We start from the raw sequence: 22,082 nt of genomic DNA on the forward strand, positions 1-22,082 counted from the left end.
TGACAGTTGTAATAAAGCTTTAGTATTAGGACTATCAACATAATATCAATGATAAGTAAAGAAGGCGAGACATTTCAGTGTGTGCACTCTTGTTATATCTATTTCTAGGGGATAGCGACCCAGTTCTCCATAAATGAAGTCGTTTTGAGTAGTTGGCGAAAATTTATTTTGAACTCTTTCTAGTATATCTATGTTTTCTTAACCCCATATTTCGCATCCATATAGCAGAATAGGTTTTACCAGTAAGTCAAATTAATCTACGTGGCATTTAATTGATCAATTGTGAATTCTTCCCTTCCTAAAACTTCGTACATTGCACTAATTGCTTTGTCCTTTAGATGTTGTTTGCATTGTATAAAGCTGCCTGTTTTGCTGAAAATAGTTCCTAAGTAGTTTAAGTGTTTTCGTTTACCTGTGTACATTTATCTATTTGGCAGGATTTTGTTCAAGGTTGTGTAGTTGTTTGTCTGAAATTGTTTAACTTCTAACGCCTCCCCCGAACTATTGAAAAGCAGCTTGACAGCAATCGCTGAACCCGCTTTTCACCTACTGAGAGGAAAAGAGGGGGGGGGGGGTATTAGTGTCCCACATTTTCAAAACTGCTGCCTGGACATTCCAAACAAAATGTGATCAATTATATGCCATGTGAATATTAAGGCATATAAAGCACTACTGAACTTAAACAGGTTAGGTGAGAATAGTATTTGTTCTGGCTTGACCAGGTTTGGTGAGCATAGTATTTGTTCTGGCTTGACCAGGTTAGGTGAGAATAGTATTTGTTCTGGCTTCACCAGGTTCGGTAAGCATAGTATTTGTTCTGGCTATACCAGGTTAGGTGAGAATAGTATTTGTTCTGGCTTGACCAGGTTCGGTAAGCATAGTATTTGTTCTGGCTTGACCAGGTTAGGTGAGAATAGTATTTGTTCTGGCTTGACCAGGTTCGGTAAGCATAGTATTTGTTCTGGCTTGACCAGGTTAGGTGAGAATAGTATTTGTTCTGGCTTGACCAGGTTCGGTAAGCATAGTATTTGTTCTGGCTTGACCAGGTTAGGTGAGAATAGTATTTGTTCTGGCTTGACCAGGTTCGGTGAGCATAGTATTTGTTCTGGCTTGACCAGGTTCGGTGAGCATAGTATTTGTTCTGGCTTGACCAGGTTAGGTGAGAATAGTATTTGTTCTGGCTTGACCAGGTTAGGTGAGAATAGTATTTGTTCTGGCTTGACCAGGTTAGGTGAGAATAGTATTTGTTCTGGCTTGACCAGGTTAGGTGAGAATAGTATTTGTTCTGGCTTGACCAGGTTAGGTGAGAATAGTATTTGTTCTGGCTTGACCAGGTTAGGTGAGAATAGTATTTGTTCTGGCTTGACCAGGTTCGGTAAGCATAGTATTTGTTTTGGCTTGACCAGGTTAGGTGAGAATAGTATTTGTTCTGGCTTGACCAGGTTAGGTGAGAATAGTATTTGTTCTGACTTGACCAGGTTCGGTAAGCATAGTATTTGTTGTGGCTTGACCAGGTTAGGTGAGAATAGTATTTGTTCTGGCTTGACCAGGTTAGGTGAGAATAGTATTTGTTCTGGCTTGACCAGGTTAGGTGAGAATAGTATTTGTTCTGACTTGACCAGGTTCGGTAAGCATAGTATTTGTTGTGGCTTGACCAGGTTAGGTGAGAATAGTATTTGTTCTGGCTTGACCAGGTTAGGTGAGAATAGTATTTGTTCTGACTTGACCAGGTTCGGTAAGCATAGTATTTGTTCTGATTGTTATCATAAAGTTGATTGATTGTTGTTTGCTCTACGCCGCATCAGCGCGAAAAAAACATTAAATAAAGATTTACAATTCTCAATTAAGATCAATACAAACATAGTTACAGTCATAATCTTTCTTTAAAAGAAAAATCATATTCCATTGATAAATTTTTTAAATCAACCTTCCTTACACAGTTACTGAGATTTGTATTTGATCACCGCTAGTCTTAGTTTAAATGTTGTTGTTTTTTAGTCTTAACACTTGTTCGACAAAGAACGTTGTTTCAATGGAAATTCTATATCTAGACATAAAATAACACGAAGTTAGTTACGTCAGCGTAAAATGACAAAAGAACTTGCAAATGTACTCCTTCAAGTGTGTTTGTTATTTACCTGCATTTTTTTGTTTGTTAGTTGTAGAGAAAAATACTATGTTGTGTAATTACTTAATGCATGACTTATATTTTTTCTGTCTATGAAGAAATAGCATAAAAATTGTGGTTCACACTGTATACCCCTAGTAGAGGGTTATTTAAAAGGGTGCTCCACATTTTTGAATTAATTTTGAATAGACAGAAACAATACTACGGTCATGATCATTTCTTATAATTTAATTTTAAATTTTAAGGAGTGTTAAATCATGATGAACTGTTGATTACGTGAAGGTCACGTAACACAATTATGTATATGAGCTGATAGAATAAAATTTTTCAGCCTATCAGTAGACGTGTTACATCCAAATTAAAAATATTTATCAATAAAGGAAAACTTCATCTATCACATAGTCAACACAGTCCCCCTTAACATAAAACTCCAATATCTATTATAAGTAAAATATTCCAACCAAGGTCACACAGGGGGGAATTGACAAGCAACTACAAGGGCAATATAAGCAAAACAAACATGGTACATTATATAGTATACTATGATATGACAGATATTACAATAGATATAAATAATAAAAGACAATAAGACTTAGAGTACATTTGGATTGTTATGTCCAGCGCTGCTGCTCGGGATCACGTCATCAGTGATAAAGGTTAATGTCTAAGAGCCACCCATAAGATTACAGATTGAGTTCAAGTAGTATTCTTGTGTTCTTGTCGTCCTTAAAATGAACCAATTCTTCAGATATTTTGATTTTGATTTTGTTTATGAGAAGTGTCTTGAACTGATCATACTTATTGGACATAGTCTATTTTTGGTAAGTTCGGGACAATTGTAGTATAAATGCAGGGGCGGATCCAGCCATTTTAAAAAGGGGGGTCCCAACCCAGAATAAAAAGGGGGGTTCCAGCTATATGTAACTATTCAAATGCATTGATCGGCCCAAAAAAGGGGGGTTCCAACCCCCGGACCCCCCTGGATCCGCCAATGAAATGTATGGAAATACTGACAAAGACAGACTATTTTTGTAAAATCAATCAAGAAATATCAGTACACCAACACAAAAAAAAATCATTTCTGTTTTTGTGTCGGTCGGAGAGGTGAATTTGAAGAATTACAATTGTTGTCTATTGTCAATAAATCAACTAACAAACAGCGTTTTTAAATAAAACTGATTTAAGTTCTTATAATTAACCTTACAACCTTTAATAACAATGAGCAAAATCCACAGTGTAGTCAATTGGTCCCGACATGACGAAATGTAGAATAATTCATACTTATTAACGTTAAATAAATTATTCCTACATGTACTTCGACCATGATTGTGTATCGCATGAATATATGCATCAATTTGCTTATATCTGTAATAATTTGGTCATGCGGAAAGATCATGAGGTCCTTGAACTTTGACCACAAGGTCAGAATACAAAATATCCCATCACGCCTTGTTTTGTAGTTTGGTATAGTGTTAATATAATTATATCGTACAAGTAGGTTCGTCTTTATAAAAATAACACTTGTCAGACAGACAGCAATTGAGACCATGCCAAATATATTTACGACAACATAGTACCAAGGGTAAAATGCCAAGAGTTATACCATTGTAGTAAAATATAAGGTTATATTTTTGATGTTGTAATCATTGATAAATATATCTTGTTTCATTCTAATTAAAAAAGAAGAGTGTGAACGCGATTAGCTAATTCGGTTCGCATTCGATTCGAATTCAATTGTGAACGAGGCATTAGTAATGGAAAGAGAACAGAACACGTGCCTTATAAGCGGAGCGGTCATTATTTATCAGTAGAAGGGGTTAGGTCTAAATTTCTGTTTATGAACACCCTGCATGTTTAGTTTTTTTGGAAATAAGTTGTTTAAACCCGCGCGTTTCGACACAAAAAGAAAAGCCGATGCTTAAAAGAAGTAAAAGTAAGAAGTAGTATTTTATGAAGTGCACTGATGCACAATATCATTCTCAATATATTATTTCTGACCTTTATCTAATCTAAAAACCAATAATATTTGTTTATACTACTAGTGTTACATGTATATGATTTTCTTTTTCTTTCATTATTTCATTCGTAGGGATATCTTTCTTTTGAAAAATAAAGGTACAATTGCAAGAAGTGCAATTTCACGGGTAGTAAGGTCGTCATATCGAGGAGCGTTTAGTACAGTGATTTTGTCATAGTTTGGATAAGTTTGACACGATGGTGTTAAGTATTTTTGATGACAATCAATTTTAATACAGTGATTTTGTCATATTTGGATAAGTTTGACACGACTGTGTTAAGTGTTTTTGATGACAATCAATGCAAAACTGTAAACATTCGAATATTTTGTAAAAGGAACTTCTGATCAATAATTCAAGCTGGTAAGCACCTTTGTATAAAGTAAATATGTTAGTACATCACAAGTTGTATCATATAGTTAATGATTTAACACAGAACAAAGCTTGCGTATGTCAAAATAAAAAGTTGCTAATTGGTTTAACGTGTATAAAAAAAGTTATTATCTTTCTGTCTGTTACATCACATATTTCTTCGTGATATAATACTGCCGTTAATTATTCTGAAAAAATACCTACTTTTGCAATCAATTCAAAATTACTGAAATATCTCTGTCATGATTTGGTTCATTGGTGTCATGGTTTAGTTCATGTTGGACATGGTTCAGTTATGTAATTCTTGTCGTGTATAATGAAGAGTTACTATCAAAATTAACAACAATTGTTTCATTTGAAACACAAAAGGGTATAAAAACGCACATACAAAGTAGTAGTATGTTATAAGTAGATGCAATATGATTGCCAATGAAACAGATATCCACCTAAAATCAAATGGCGTAGATTTTAAAGAGACCTTTAACATTCAACAATGAGCAAAACCATACTTCTTAGAAAGTTATAAAAGGCTGCGACAAATTTCAGTGTATAGGAATTCCAACAAGAAAACCACCAGCCTAATTTCTGTTCAAAATAAATAGCAAAATATGATATACAGTTACAAACGATATTCACGGCATTACAGAACTTAACTTTAACCAGTATATACAAAATATTGCGGAGTTAAACATGATTGCGGGCTCTCCAACCTCTTCTTAGCCTTAACCATGGCAGATATGGAAGATTTACCAGATCGGTTTTACACAATAAAAGTTGATTTAGTGGGAACTTGTTTCAAACCAATAACAAATGATAAAAAATCACGATTCCAAGATAGTTTCCTTTTAATTTCAGGATGGAATTCTGCTGCCAATATTGTGAGCTGTACAATTTACACATATTCTCAATTCTATGACACACCATACTAAATCATTACATAAAAAGTAAAATATTTGAAAGAATTAAGTGATACTATACACGATGCATTTAATATACAATATTACTGCCATAAAGTGCGTATCCAGTTTGTTCATTTTCACTGTTACATATGCGAGTATGTCTAATTGTAGAATAGAATTTTAAGGATGACGGGAAAAACTGCGTCTGTTTACTTTTTTAAAGTACGAAATAATTGATCTAAATGTATGTTTTGACACAATTAAATAAGAATACTAGTGTAACTTTCTAATACAAGATTAAAGTCCAATAAAGTGTAATTTTAAAAAGCAGCTGAATCCATAATGACTGGATGCTATTCATTTTAACTATAGTTGCAATGAATTTTCATTTTTATTATTTTATATGATAATTCGACATGCACCAACTGAAAATAGTCTTAAAAAACCACTTTAATACTGATGATATTCAAAAAGCAAGCTGGTCGTAGATGATCACTTGAATATACACGGCCGGTATAACCAACTTATGGTTGATTTCGGACATTGTGTACTGTTCGTCGATATTTTTTCTGTACTTAGTTTTATGGGTTTTTTTCCGTCATAGTTCTGTACCGTTCGGCGTTCGTAAGTAAAACATTGAGAACATAGTTATGCAAAATTCAAACATCCAAGGCTCCGTGTTGAAGGCCGTACTTTAACCTATAATGATTTACTTTTTAAATTGTTATTTGGATCGAGAGTTGTCTCATTGGCACTCACACCACATCTTCCTATGTCTATATATATTAAAGGTAACTCGATTGCTGCTCGAACTTTCTTTACTGTATAAGATGTATATAAAATGTCACTACAAAAAATAATTATGCAGCCATCCAGACGTCAAATATATTTATAGCAATTGTCTGTATGAGACGAAAACGTTACCACTCATCAATCGTGAAATGAAATCTTTATGTGACTTCTCTCATAGATGCATCCATTAGAGCTGTTTTCACACTGCTGGTAGTTAAACGGTTTGGATCGCTTGCTTGTTTTTTTAGTATAAATGTGTTCTCTATCTCAATTACAATGCCTAGGTAAACATGAATACAAACCAAGCAAGTAAGTCTTAAGTATGTGCTGTATATTTAGACCGAAATCGTAAACTGCTTTTCCTGTAGCAATCATTTGATTTTCGAGGGGATTGAGTTACTTGAATGCCACATTAGTTTACTATTATATACCAACAGATTTCGTTTTGGAAACAGAACTATATTAATGTTTTATTGAAGAAAATGAGTATAGTCTAATTTTCAAAATTTGCATAGGGGCGGGAGAGGACCAAAACCCTCCGAGCAGGTTCGGATCAATACGTGAAAAAAATATTTTTTTTTTATTGGCCCTGGTAAAAATTACAAGTCACTATGGCTCAATGTAAAAAAAAAAAAAAACCTCATCAGAAAGACAAATGGTTGCTACTTTAGCTGTCCAAGATATATGTATACAATGATGACGTTCCACAGGAAAGAATATATTTAATCTTACATATAGATCTGGGTCTGAACAAATTATTAGAGAATATAGAACTGACAATATAAAAAAGAATATGTGGTATTATTGCCAAATAAGACAATTCTCCACAAGAGACCAAAATGACACAGACCTTAACAATTATAGGTAACCGTATGGTCTTTAACAATAAGCAATACATGCCATTTTACGGCATTTATTGATATATTACCTCAGACTTTCACTCACAAATTATGCATACATAATCAATCCTTCTGCCGTCATAAATTATGTTAGAGAGTCGGCTACATTACGACTTTATATGATGAAAATTAATTAAAATCCTTTTGTGAAAAAGCATCTCATATACAACAGTAATGAATCGCTCTACAGTGAAAATGGAATTTTAATATCATTATTCAACAGTAAACATGAATCGCATCACAAAAAACAACGAAGTGGAATATAATTCAATACATACAAGCTGAACAACAAACCCTGTTTTAAGTTATACTACATTATTAATCATGTTAAAAGGTACATTTTTCTACAAATGAAACTTGACTGCTACTTTTAAAACTCTTGTGCGCTCTGTTCGTGAACTATTCTTAATATTTATCTATCTGTGTATCAATTTTACACCTGGATAGCTGTAAGGTCCGCATCAAATACATTTTTCCTGAATTTATAAAAAACAGTACATATTTATTATTTATTATTTTATTAAAAAATAGTGAATTTGTCGTCTGTTCATTTATCATTCTACATAAGAAATTCATCACGGATACAGGGAAAAGGCATTTCAGGATTCGCACATTATATACACTGATTACAAAGATTTTATTTATTCGTAATGATAATTGATGAACTTGAACGTTATGTCAGCTTAAATCCAAATCGAAATTGTGATCTTTCCTATTTTAAATTCGAACTTTGAAAGTGTTTTTTATTGTAATTTCACATATAGTTTTAAAACCAATAAGTTTTAAAACTGTTGTCCATGTCACGCGCAACGATTCGGTTTCATAAATGGTTGAAGAGTAATGATTTCCTCTTAATATCGTTTGGTTAGTTATGCAGCAGGGTTACTGTATCATGGACCTATAACCCCACATCTCCTTTTATTCATCATTATCTGGTTCAAAATTTAAAATAAAGAAAAACAAACAATGTATAGCTTTCTTGGAAAAAAATGTAAAAACAAGAATTACTTTTTGACTTGCTGCCACTTTTTTGCAACTTTTAAGTAGAAGTCTTTAGCAATTTGACTAGTGATGTCGCTCACTATATCCTTGGTAGAGTCAAGCATGGACATACGGGGGGAAATCTATGTGAAACAGAAGCAATGCTTTGTATTGATTTGTATACTTATATCGAAAGCTAGTTTAAAAGAGCAGTGGCTTTTAAAATTATATTGTAGAAAACTTACGATAAGTAACATGACATGTTTAATTTACGCTCTGACAATTGCACCCACTAAATTTTGTTAAACAGGCTTTTTCTTCTTTTTAGGTAGCTAATATATAGTGTAACTTCGTTCAATAACAGGCGCTATCAAGCAAATTTTCAGTATTTAAGTGAAACACATATATATTTATTTCGATCTAAACCATAACAAACTTGACTAAAACCATGACGAATTTCTAGAATCTTAACCGAACCATGTCAATCTCTTAAACAAACCATAACAATTCCGATATCTTGCTTATTCTGCATTAATTTGGTGAAACAACAATTCCAATGTAGATCGTTTGACCTCCAATACAGATTCAAACATCTTATTTTCATCTGCTCGTGTGAATAGAACCGAGGCAATATGTCAGAAAAGTAACATAAATTAACCATGTCAAACTTATCTATGACAAAATCACTGTACTAAACGCTCCTCGATATGACGACCTTACTATCCGTGAATTTCGAAATGTAGATAATTGATGTCCATTGTTTTACATTGTAACAAACTTGTGAAGTTAGATTACTCTCTCAGTGACATTTACTCCTTAACTTCTTATAGTCGTTGTGGCCATTATGGACACCAATGGAATCTTTACCCTGTATATAAAAAAATGGCAAACAACACGTTTAATAATTTCATGCGTTCAAAGCGCTTTTCTGGATTTACCTTCATCAGGAACGCTCAAAACCAAACATCAAAGTAAGAGCAAGCTGGAATTGGAGACTTTGCCAACTGACAATAATAACTATTACCAGTATTGCTATCTTCCAATGACGCCTCCTCCTTTCCCATTAAAAAGCTACAACCCCTTCAATTCACAAATAACTATCGTACACATTATCACGGGTAGTAAGGTCGTCATATCGAGGAGCGTTTAGTACAGTGACTTTGTCATAGTTTGGATAAGTTTGACATGACGGTGTTAAGTCTTTTTGATGACAATCAATACAAAAATGTAAACATTGGGATATTTTGTAAACGGAACTTCTGGTCTTTAATTCGAACTGGTTGGTACCTTTGTATAAGGTAAACATGTTAGTAAATCACAATTTGTATCATATGGTTAATGATTTAACACAGAACAAAGCTTGCGTATGTCAAAATTTAAAACTTGCTAATTGGTTTATCGTGCATAACAAAAGTTATTTTCTTACAGTCTGTTACATCACATATATGTTCGTGATATAACACTGCGGTCAATTATTCTGAAAAATACCTACTTTTGCAATAAATTCAAAATAACTGAAATAGCTGTGCCATGGTTTGGTTCATTCGTGTCATGGTTAAGTTCATGTTCGACATGGTTCAGTTATGTAATTCGTGTCGTGTATTATGAAGAGTTACTATCAAAATTAACAAAAATCGTTGCACTTGAAACACAAAAGGACATAAGAACGCGTATACAATGTAGTAATATGTTATAAGTAGATGGAATATGATTGCCAGTGATATAACTATCCATCTGAGATCAAATGACGTAGATGTTAGCAGCTATTTGTCATCAAGAGGCCTTCAACATTCAACAATTTCTCAGCAAGATATAAAAGGCTGCGACAAAATTCAATGTATAGGAATTCCAATTAGGAAACCATCAGCCTAGTTTCTGTCCAAAATAAATAGCAATGAGACAACTATCCACAAAAGACCAAAATGACACACACATTAACAACTATAGGTAACCGTACGGCCTTCAACAATGAGCAAAGCCCATACCGCATAGTCAGCTATAAAAGGCCCCGATAAGACAATGTAAAACAATTCAAACGAGAAAACTAACGGCCTTATTTAAAACATGTTTGCGGGCTCCCCAACCTCTTGTTCGCCTCAACCATGCCACACATGTAAAACGCACCAGATTGGGTTTAATTATGCAAGAAAATCAAGTAACAAAATCACTAAAAACACAAATAAAGTACTGATATTTAGTGGGACCTAGTTTCAAACAAATAGCAAATGATAAAAAGTCAAGACTCTAAGATAGCTTCTTTTAAATTTCAGGATGGAATTCTGCTGCCAATATTGTGAGCATCTTTGAATTATGTCTAGCAATAAATAACGATATATATTTTACACTGTAGTTTTATTGCAAAGCATTATATGAATCAATATTGAGAGGATACAATTTTTCAATATTTGTTTCTTAATTTTTAAATCTTTAATTGCCGTAGTCATATTATAAACTTGAATCCTAAAGAACTAATTAAACAATACTACGTTTATTTATTTCAACAGCCATGCAATGTTTGACCAACCCCGAAGATCTACTGTAAACGTAAAAGTGCAATCGTGAACCCATATGATGGATTTGCACATGGTTCCCAAGGATTCTTCAGTACCATAAAAGAGCATGTTATGATTTCTAAGAATGTCATTATCTTGAAAATGAGACAATATATCATTTAAACTTTACGAATGCTAGAAATTAATCAGTATCACCAACAACTTCAAATGACCCGTATAAGGGAGCAATATATGCAATTGCTTCTGATATATTGTTTGAGTCCATTTCAATGCATCTGTGTAAAATGTTGAGCCTTATCATGTAAATAAATAACAAAACAAAAAAAAAACAATTCTGAATTTGACTGCGTTGATTTTATGTTTAACATATTTAGTTACACAAATTGAAAAGAAGTTATAAACTACGAAATCATGAAAATATAAGTTTTCATCACAGACACCAAACAGGCATTCATAAGTGCTAACTATTGTGAAACGAAGGGTTTTACACATTTAATTTCAAAAACATATTTACCGAAGTTGCGACTCACAAAAATGTTCAGAACCTAGTGACGTGACAAGTTGTCATATGCCATACCTTACTATTTTACGCTTTACTGAGAACAGTTTGATGGTTTCGGATCTCTGGTTGTCTCTGTCCAATTTATTTACCCATTTTATAGAAACAGGCAGATACAAAGGTTGGCCTATTTAATTTATCCTATTGTTGAAGAATTCATATGTTTGTGTTGTTGGTTTGCTGTCTCATTTATGTATTTCCTGCGTCATCTTACATTTGACATTACCTAGTAAATTGAAAATCAAATAAGCAAAAATAATAAACGGCAAATATAGATAGCATAAAAGTATCATTGAATGTTCTAAGAAGTTCAAATTAAGTGTACTTGTGATATATATCAACAAACTTACCATCTGTTTCATCTTCGTCCATCTTATAATGCGTTCTGTCCTATTACAAACGATGATTTCTTGTCTAGCACGGTCAAAATTAACAGTTTAAATGTACATGTAGTAGACAATATAACACGTGTTTCTTTGATTTTCAATCTTTTTTTCAATCACATTTAATGATAAACCTCTTCATACTTAAAATTAGATAGCAGGAGTTTTTTTCGGATAGTATAGAAACTATATTACACAAAAAGTAAAATATTTGAAAAAATTTAATGATACACGCGTGATCAAAAAGAAGATGTGATAAGACAACTATCCCCAAAAGACCAAAATGACACAAACATTAAGAACTATAGGTCACCGTACGACCTTCAACAATGAGCAAAGCCCATACCACATAGTCAGCTATAAAAGGCCCGATAAGACAATGTAAAACAATTCAAACGAGAAAAGTTACGGTTTTATATATGTAAAAAAATGAATGATGCAATTATACAATATTAAATGAAAACGTTGCATTTATACAATATTACAAAGATTTTGTGATCTTTCATATTTTAAATTCGAACTTTGAAAGTACCTTTTATTGAAATTTCACCATGTCACGCGTAAATATTGGGTTTCGTAAATGGTTTAAGACTTATGATGTCCTCTTAATATCTTTTGGTTAGTTTTGTAGTTGGGTTACTGTATCATGGACCTATAACCCCACATCCCCTTTTATTCATCTTAAACAGGTTTAAAATTTAAAATAAAGAAAAACCAACAAATGTATAGTTTTCTAGAAAAGAAAATGAAAAAAAAGAATTACTTTTTGACTGGCTGCCATTTTTGAGTAGCCCTTAGCTATTTGACTAGTGATGCTGCTCATGATATCCTCGGCAGAGTTAAGCATGGACATATGGAGAAAAGATTAGGCTATATGTGAAACAGAAGCAACGCTTTGTCTTTTTTTTTGTAAAATTATATCGAAAGAGCAGTGACTTTTAAATTCATATTGTAGAAAACTTACGAAAAGTAACATCACATGTTTAATTTACGCCTTGACGATTACACCCACTAAATTTGGTTAAACAGGCATTTTTTTCTTCTCAGGCAGTTAATATATAGTGTAATTTCGTTCAAATAACAGGCGATATCAGTCAAATTTTCAGTATTAAAGTGGAACAAATATATATTTATTTCGATCTAAACCATGACAATCTTGACCAAAACCATGACGAATTTCTCGACTCTTAACCGAACCATGTCAATCGCTTAACCAAACCATAGCAATTCCGATATCTTGCTTATTCTGCGTTAATTTCGAGAAACAACAATTCCAATATAGATCGTTTGACCTCCAATACAGATTCAAGCATCTTATTTGCTTTTTATCTGCTCGTGTGACTAGAACTGAGGCAATAGTTTGAGGAAGAAACATAAATTAACCATGTCAAACTTATCCAAATTATGACAAAATCACTGTACTAAACGTTCCTCGATATGACGACCTTACTACCCGTGATTATAATACAACGGAGATTAAAACCAATTAATTGTAAATAGTTGTATATCTCTACAAAGGTTTAAAGTACAAAACACGGATCATATGAAACATTTAGGACGCATTGATGCATTGATGCATACATGGATATCAGCCTGTTACATTGAGTACCGATAATTAAAGTATTTTCCCTCGAGGATATGTAGAAGTAAACAGGTTTTTAATGTGTAATGATAACCTTGAACAATTCTGTGATGTTTTAAACAAGATAAAAAATTGTTTACTCGAGTATAGCAAAATTACTTCAAATAAAGATCTTTTCTAAATAAATTTTTATAGAGTCATAGAAATGTTTAAAAATCAAAAAAATCCATATATTTTAATAGTATTGAATTTACAGTCTCTCATAAATCTTTTAAGATTGGCACATACAATATGAATTTAAAGTTTTTTGTTATACATGTATGTTTTATGTACCTGTATGAATATTTTATTGTGTAAATATATGTCATTGTATGTAATGAGACTTTAATAAAATATTGAATCTTGAAACCTGAAAATAGTATGGTTTTACTTAATTGTAGCTTGTCTAGGTAAGCACATCCGTCGATCTTTTGTGTCATGAGTAGTAGTTAGGCAGCAACCATTTGATTTTATTTTTTTTCTGTGCAAACTTTTTTTTTCGCCTTCGGCGAAGAACGATCTATTTATTTAGCGACAAATCGAAAACAATTTTTTTCTTTCAATTTAGCATTACATATAGTGGCAGCTGAGGGTGAAACAAACATTTTTTTTTCTCAGGGTCCAAAACAAAATATTTTTTTCACCAAAACCTGGAAACAAACTTTTTTTTCCAAAAAAAAACCATAGCCCCTTCCCCCCCCCCCCCCCCCCCCGAAAATCAAATGGTTGCTGCCTTATCTGTTTTCGTTCTCTACCGCAACACTGTCTGGATGTATCCTCGTCTTCAATTTCAAAATCTTGGATCATTTGTATATTTCGTAATTAAGTGTGACGTTTGTTTGCTGAACTAATATAGCCAGACGCAGTCCACCTCTTGATGCGGAATTTTCTCACTCGGAGAACCGGCTGTTGTCTGCTCATGGTCGGGTTGTTATCTTTTTGACATATTCCTGGCCTTGAAGGCATAACACTTTGCTCAGTGCTCGGATCACGAAAATCATGCTCGAATACATAAAATCAAGTAATTTGATTGGTTGATTTTCGAGTCTGAGTACAAAAATCATGCTCGAAAGTTTTATTACCGTGATGCCTGGCCTTTCGGTCATAAAACTTTCGAGTCAGTTTTTTGTACTCGTACTCAAACATCAACCAATCACAATGTTGTATTTCATGTTTCGAGCATGATTTTTGTGCTCCAAGCACTAAGCAAAGTTTTATGACTTCAACCCCTGGTGTCCATTCCGTATTCTATACAGAAAGGTTTATAATTTATATCTTAAAATAATCTATACTTATGCATTTCATGCCTTTTTTTGTGTTCTTACGTTTGCAGCTCAGAAAAGATTCATGACGGGGCATTACCCAGCAGGCAATTAACCTTCTTAAAAAAATTAAAGAAAAAAAATCAACAGAAATGTATATAATAGTAAAATTACAGCCAATTTGTAGTTGAAACTCTTCTTTCTTATACTTAATTAAACTTATCTACATCGAGGTGGTGATGAGGAAAGTCAATGTCACAAAAGTGATACAATCTTCGTATGCATGGATGTACAAGAAAATTGTTTGAAAATTTACAAAACGTGTACTAGTAAATAGTTATCAAAGGTACCAGGATTACAATTTAGTACGACAGACGCGCGTTTCGTCTACATATGACTCATCAGTGACTCTCATATCAAAATATTTATAAAGCCAAACAAGTACAAAGTTGAAGAGCATTGAGGAGATCCAAAATTCCAAGAGTTGTGCCAGATCCGGCTAATGTAATCTATGCCCGGGACAAGAAAATCCTTAGTTTTTTTTTCTCGAAAATTCAAAGTTTTGTAAACAGAAAATTTATGAAAAAAAATGACTACATTATTGATATTCATTTCGGTGTTGACTACTGGGCTTGTAATACCCTCGGGGACGAAACGTCCACTAGCAGTGGCATCGACCAGTGGTGTAAATAGTTATCAAAGGTACCAGGATTATACTTTAGAACGCCAGACTAATATAAAAAGTTTCTGGGCAAAGGGAGATAACGCAAACTTTTTTACCACACAATAATTTTTACTTTCCTCATTAGTACTACATGTTTATATCTCTGGTTACATATTGAATCAACAAACAACAACAACAACAACAAATAACTATGTATTTATTTTGCTTTTTACTATTATTCTTGTATTTTTCCATTACAATATTGTCCTGAATCAACACATAAATACAAGATAAAAACTGTTTTAATGGACTAAAACTATAATGTCGCCACTTTACTCCTAACTGCCATTACAGTAAAGAAGAGGACCAACAAACATATTCATTTACCAAAACGGCATCGTCATGGCAAAGCGAATAAGAATATACATATTTGCTGCGAGGAAATAAGCCTAGTCAATTTTATAGCTCTAAAATCACTCAACCTCCAACTAGTTGCAACCAGGAACATATATGTTAGATATACTGTTCCCAGGTTGCAACACAAGCTTTTTTTTAGTTCAAATGCAAATTATAAAATAGACTTGTACTTACAACATTCTAAAACTATACCTTGATATAATTTGCAGAAAAGGTTATTTTGGGTGAAATATGTGGTTTTTAGAGAAAAAATGCTGAAAACTGGAAAAGAAGAAAAATTATTATTTATTGTTGCATTTTTATACCTAAAGCTTGTGGAAAAAAAGGAAACCTTATCTTAATAGACTATTATGTAGTCCTTTAGCTATTATTATTCATATTGAAGTAATTTTGAGGTGAAATGAATGATTTTTAGTGGAAAAAACGTCGAAAACTGAAAACGCAGAAAATCTCTGTTGTGAATGGTTAATATTTTTGGAGTTTGATCTATATAGAAAAAAGAACATTCTACTTTCTTTAGTTATCAGTATTAATATTTTGGTACTTTAGTTGAATATACCCAAAATAATCTAGGTTATTGGTGGTTAAAACTTTCAAATTGGGATATGCATAGAAAATACTATCTGATTTCCATCTTAAGAAGTCCTAGTAATTAGTCTTAAAAAGAAGTCCTATAGTAATTAGTATTAAAAAAATGTAATTCTTGTGTAAAAAAAACAACTTTTAACATAAGATCTTTACAGACATACTTTATTACTAGTTATATTTATATGTATACTATGTTATCGATATCAATAATAACCAATTTGTTGTGTGAAATATTTTGTTTTATGAACTAATTGCAAAAAAAGAATGTGTCCATAGTACATGGATGCCCCATCACACTATCATTTTCTATGTCCAGTGGACCGCAAAGTTGGGGTAAAACCTATTTGACATTTAAAAAATAAGAAAGATCACATCACAGGGAGCATGTGTACTAAGTTTTAAGTTGATTGACCTGGCTTACAACTTAATAAAAAAAACTACCTTGACCAAAAACATTTATAGAAGCAGGACAGACGGACTAACAAATGAACGGACGCACAGACTGAAAAACATAATACCCCTAACATGCCTAAGTGAGTGGCATAACAAATGAAAATTTAAAAATCTTGATAACTTCCAGCTTAATTTTTAAAAACGTAAAATTGAGAATGCAAACAGGAAATGTGTCAAAGAGAAAACCCTATAATCGGTCTTCAAAATACCAAGTAAATCCGGCACACAAAGGTGGACTACAGCTGACCCCCTTAATTATTGTGTACACTAATTCAGCGAACTTAAACTCCAATGCATACACATGAACCAAAAGTATCAACAACAAAAACTCAAAATTCAAGACAAACTAAGGCTAGAGGTTCCTGACTTGGGATAAGTGCAATAATGTGTCTGGGAGAAAAACATGTTGTCTGAGAACTCAACCCTCCCATAGTTTTTGTAGAAAATATAGAATAAATAAACACACAGTAAAACTCAGATTTAAAGAGGTGAATTTTGTGGAAGTTTGAAATTGTTATCTTATGTTACTGTTATATATTTATGTATATAGTAATTAAATATGTAGGTATAATAACCCAAAAACAAGAATGTATCCCCAGTACACGGATGCCCAATCCGTACTATCATTTCCTATGTTCAGTGGAACGTGAATATAGGATAAAATCTCTTATTCGGCATAAACATTAGAAAGATCATATCATAGGGAACATGTTTACTAAGTTTCAAGTTGAGTGGAATTCAACTTTATCAAAAAACTTCCTCGCCTAAAAACTTTAATCTGAAGCAGGACGAACGGACGGACGGTACGACAAACGGAAGAACGGACCCACAGACCAGAAAACATAATGCCCATAAATGGGGCATACAAATGATTGTATTAAAAAATAACCGTAAATCAGTTTGGTTACTGCCTTTGATTTTGTCAAGTTAATTGCTGGAAGAGTTATATTTCAAGTGTCATTGCATCGTCATTGATTGTAGTCCTGTTCGGCTCACCTGGCCCGCAGGTCCAAGTGAGCTTTTCTCATCACTTGGCATCCGTCGTCAGTCGTCGTCCATAATCGTCGTCGTTAACTTTTTACATTTTGAACTTATTCTAGAGAACTACTGAATGGAATGCAACCAAACATGGCATGAATGTTCCTTGTGAGGTGCTGACCTGGTGTTGTTAATTTGTAGCCGATTCATCATCCAAGATGGTCGTCAGCGGGGGACTTAGTTAAACATAGGATTCTATGGGAAATACATACAGATGTCTTCTTTTAGAGACCAACTGAATGGAATAAAACCAAACATAGCATGAATGTTCCTTCTAAGGCTCTGACCAAGTGTTATTACTTTGTAGCCGATCCATCTTCCAAGATGGCCATCAGCGGGGGACTTATTTGAAATACATTGTAGGACCATACGGGAGATACGTACAAATGTCTTCATTCTGGCAATCAACGCACAGAGAAATCTGGTCAGACGGAAGAGGAGACCACCCAGGAAGCAAACCATAGTGATGATAGCCTCCCTGTGACCCAGGGTGAGGATGAGCACAAGGAACAGCCTACAGAGGTAGAACAACTTGACGATGCAGAAGAGATAGAGAGGACAGAACCAACAGTCCATAGAGAAGACGAGATAGAGACAACAGTCCGTAGAGAAGACAGGATAGAACCAACAACACGTAGAGAAGAAAATGAGCCACGCAAAGAGAAGATCAAATGGCCAACGAATGCAGACAAAGCAGCTTGGAGAGCTCTTGACGAAGATTTGGAAAACATCTTAGAGGCAACATTAGCAGGCAGGGAAGACAGAAAGATAACAGCAATGCATCCATTATTTACAGCGTAGGAAAGGACAGATTTGGAGTGGTACCACAAGGGAAACAACCAGCAAAACAAGGCCATAGTAACCGGAGACTGAAGAAGAACAAGGAATTGAGAGGAGACTTGAGAAGGTTAAAGAAGAGGTACAAAGTCGCCAATGAGAACGAAAGGTTACCATTACAGCAGTTTAGAAAGGAAACTAGGGAGAAACTTAAGACACTTACAAGAGCAGAAACTCACAGAAGAGATAGAAAGAAAAAGGCAAAGGAGAGAGCAACATTTACAGCAAACCCATTTCAGTATATGAAGCGATTATTTGGAGCGAGAGGATCTGTTAAACTGGAAAACTCGAGGGAAGAAGTGGAAGAATATCTCAGTAAGACCCACGGTGATGAGAGACGAGGAGAAGACCTGGAAGAATGTGAGAAATTGTTAACACCAGAGGAGCCAAAAGAACAGTTTGATGAGTCAGACCTGAAGTTTTAAGAAGTGCAGGACATAGTGAGAAAGGCAAGAGCAGGGTCAGCACCAGGACCAAATGGTATTTCATATAGGGTATATAAAAACTGTCCCAGACTGATCAAAAGGTTGTGGAAGCTATTAAAAGTTATTTGGAGAAGGAGAAAGATGACAGAGTCATGGTACAAGGCAGAAGGATGTTTTATACCAAAAGAAGAGTTTAGAACCATCTCCCTATTGAACATTGAGGGGAAGATATTCCTGGCAGTTTTAGCAAGGAGAACGACGAGGTACCTGCTTGGCAACGAATATATAGACATCGCAGTCCAGAGAGGAGGCATGTCTGAAGTATCTGGTTGCATCGAACACACCAGCGTTATTACACAGATTTAAGAGAAGCAAAGGAGAAGAAAAGTGACTTAGCAGTGTTTTGTCTAGATCTAGCTAATGCTTATGGGTCCATACCTCACAAACTAGTAGACCTGATATTGGAGAGATATCATGTTCCACCAACTATTAGAACTATGCTGCGAGAGTATTTTGACAAGATTGAAATGAGGTTCACAGCTGGAGACTTCACCACAGCTTGGCAGAGACTTGAAGTTGGAATACTAACGGGGTGTACAGTGTCAGTAGTCCTGTTTGCAGCAGCAATGAACTTAATTGTAAAATCCGGAGAAAAACCAAGTAGAGGACCATTATTGTCATCAGGGGTCAGGCAACCACCAGTAAGAGCTTTTATGGATGATATGACAGTGACAGCAAAAACAGTCATAGAGGGAAGATGGACTTTAGAGGAATTGGAAAGGATGATTAAGTGGGCCAGAATGAAGTGCAAACCAAGAGGCCTTAGAGAGAAAGATCAGTGCATGCCTAAGAAGATGGTTGGGTGTGCCAAGAAGTTTCAGCAGCATTGGGTTGTACAGCACAGGAACAAAGCTACAATTACCAATGAAGGCATTGACAGAAGAGTATAAAGTTACAAAGACATGACAGGTTATGACGTTGAAAGACAGCAAAGATGCTAAAGTGAGAGGAGCCAAAGTAAAGATCAAGACAGGAAGAAAATGGGAAGCGGAGGAAGCAGTTAAGGAAGCTGAGACCAGACTAAAGCACAGTGTCATCGTTGGTGTTACAGCAGTTGGTAGACAGGGATTTGGTATGACAACAAAAACAAGGTGGGATACAGCAAATGAGAAGGGACGGAGGGAACTGGTGCAACAGGAAATACGACAGATGGAAGAAGAAGGTAGGAATGTTTAGGCAATAGGAATGAAACAGCAGGGTAGTTGGTTGAATTTGCAAGGAGCTAGAAGCAGGGCTTTGACCTGGAGCGAGATTTGGAGTATGGAGGGATACAGATTGAGTTTTCTCCTATGATCAGTGTATGATGTTTCACCAAGCCCATCAAACCTCTTTACCTGGGGGTTGATAGAAGACCCAACATGCACCTTATGCAAAGACAAACCAGCATCTCTACAGCATGTGTTGTCAGCATGTCCAGTCGCATTGAAAGATGGAAGATAAACACGGTGGCATGACAGTGTATTGAAAACTATAGCAGCGAAGTTGGATACCACCAGGAGAAAGAAGAGAAAGATGCAGAAGAACATCACATTTGTTAATTTTGTGAGGGCTGGAGAAAAGAAAGACAACCAGGCAGAAGGTTTAGGGATACTTGGAACAGCATCAGACTGGCAGATGACAGCAGACATACATCAACGCATGAGTTTCCCAGCAGAAATAGCAGCAACATCGCTAAGACCAGATATAGTCATTTGGTCACAGGAAACTAGGCAGGCGGTCTTGCTGGAACTGACAGTCCCATGGGAAGACAGAATAGAGGAAGCTTATGAAAGAAAGATGGCAAAATACCAGCAGCTAGTAGAGGATTGCAAACAGCGGGGATGGAGGATGTGGTGTTTGGCAATAGAAGTCAGATGCAGGGGCTTTGCAGGACAGTCAATGTGGCGGGCACTTAGGACCTTTGGGAGTGGTACGAGCAGAGAGGAAGACACTGATTACAGAAGTGTGTAGAGAAGCAGAAGTGGCATCACAGTGGATTTGGAGGAAAAGTGCAAAGTGGTAGAACAATGAACAGTTATTGTGTAGATAATGGACAGATATAGATATTCAGAACAGCATTCAGTTACAAAAGAACAGCAATGACATCAGCTGAGACATCGGAGCCGTGTAGGCCATCCAGTGCCAGGTTCAGATTGATCACCTGAGCCGGCGCACCTCTGGAGGTTGTTGTGGAATAGCGCCGAAACAGCCAAGGAAGGAGGACCCCACTGGATCAGCATTCCTTTGATGTTTACAAGGTAATCTATTAGAGAACCACTGAATGGAATAAAACCAAACATAGCATGAATGTTCCTAATAAGGTGCTGACCAAGTGTTGTTACTTTGTAGCCAATCAATCATCCAAGATGGCCGCCAGTGGGGGATTTAGTTTAACATAGGACCATAAGGAAAATACAAACAAACGTTTTTCTTTTTAGAGAATCACTGAATGGAATGAAACCAAACATAGCATGAATGTTCCTTATGAGGTGATGACCAAGTGTTGTTACTTTTTACCCGATCTATCTTCCAAGATTGCCACCAGCGGGGGACTTAGTTAAACATCTATATATATAGGACTCTATGGGAAATACATACAAATGTCTTCTTTTAGAGCATCACTGAATGGAATGAAACCAAACATAGCATGAATGTTCCTTATGAAGTGATGACCAAGTGTTGTTACTTTTTACCCGATCTATCTTCCAAGATTGCCACCAGCGGGGGACTTAGTTAAACATCTATATATATAGGACTCTATGGGAAATACATACAAATGTCTTCTTTTAGAGCATCACTGAATGGAATGAAACCAAACATAGCATGAATGTTCCTTATGAAGTGATGACCAAGTGTTTTTACTTTTTATCCGATCTATCTTCCAAGATTGCCAACAGCGGGGGACTTAGTTAAACATATATATATATTATATATATATATATGTAGGACTCGGAGGTGCGATGGGGACGCTGAAGTGCGATGGTCACGCTGAAGTGCGATGGTCCACGCCGAAGTGCGATGGTCCTTTCGCTGAGGTGCGATGGTTTAGCGTGACGTTTGAATAGTTTGATGTTTTCAAATAAAACATTGATTCACAGGCAGGAGGATTAGGTTGTAGATGAAGGTGTTATGCTAACAAAGGAAAGGAAGGGAAAAAGAAAGTTCCGAACGTTTAAAGTCCAGGAAAGTTTTTGGAC

The 22,082-nt window shown here is 35.0% G+C and overlaps 2 protein-coding genes across 2 annotated transcripts; both read left to right on the forward strand.

Moving 5' to 3' along the window:
• The first annotated feature begins 5,243 nt into the window (after positions 1–5,243).
• Positions 5,244–18,846, forward strand: LOC134706057 (uncharacterized). The gene is made up of 3 exons (XM_063564766.1): positions 5,244–5,393; positions 17,948–18,335; positions 18,386–18,846. The coding sequence occupies exons 1-3, from the start codon at positions 5,244–5,246 to the stop codon at positions 18,844–18,846; spliced, it is 999 nt and encodes a 332-aa protein (XP_063420836.1).
• Positions 18,847–20,418: 1,572 nt separating this feature from the next.
• On the forward strand, positions 20,419–20,856 carry LOC134706058 (uncharacterized). Its single transcript, XM_063564768.1, has one exon. It carries the CDS (start codon positions 20,419–20,421, stop codon positions 20,854–20,856), a length of 438 nt encoding a protein of 145 aa, XP_063420838.1.
• Positions 20,857–22,082: the final 1,226 nt, after the last annotated feature.

This window comes from Mytilus trossulus, chromosome 2 (assembly GCF_036588685.1).
Source record: "Mytilus trossulus isolate FHL-02 chromosome 2, PNRI_Mtr1.1.1.hap1, whole genome shotgun sequence".
NCBI lineage: Eukaryota > Metazoa > Mollusca > Bivalvia > Mytilida > Mytilidae > Mytilus > Mytilus trossulus.

Bases quoted from the DNA above. Each gene is read 5' to 3' on its own strand.
- LOC134706058 (XM_063564768.1), top strand. From the start codon at position 20,419: ATGCAGAAGAACATCACATTTGTTAATTTTGTGAGGGCTGGAGAAAAG.
- LOC134706057 (XM_063564766.1), top strand. From the start codon at position 5,244: ATGGCAGATATGGAAGATTTACCAGATCGGTTTTACACAATAAAAGTT. The intron at 5,394-17,947 runs GTGAGCTGTACA...AATACATTGTAG, and splicing joins GGAATTCTGCTGCCAATATT to GACCATACGGGAGATACGTA. The intron at 18,336-18,385 runs GCAGGGAAGACA...TTTACAGCGTAG, and splicing joins CTTAGAGGCAACATTAGCAG to GAAAGGACAGATTTGGAGTG.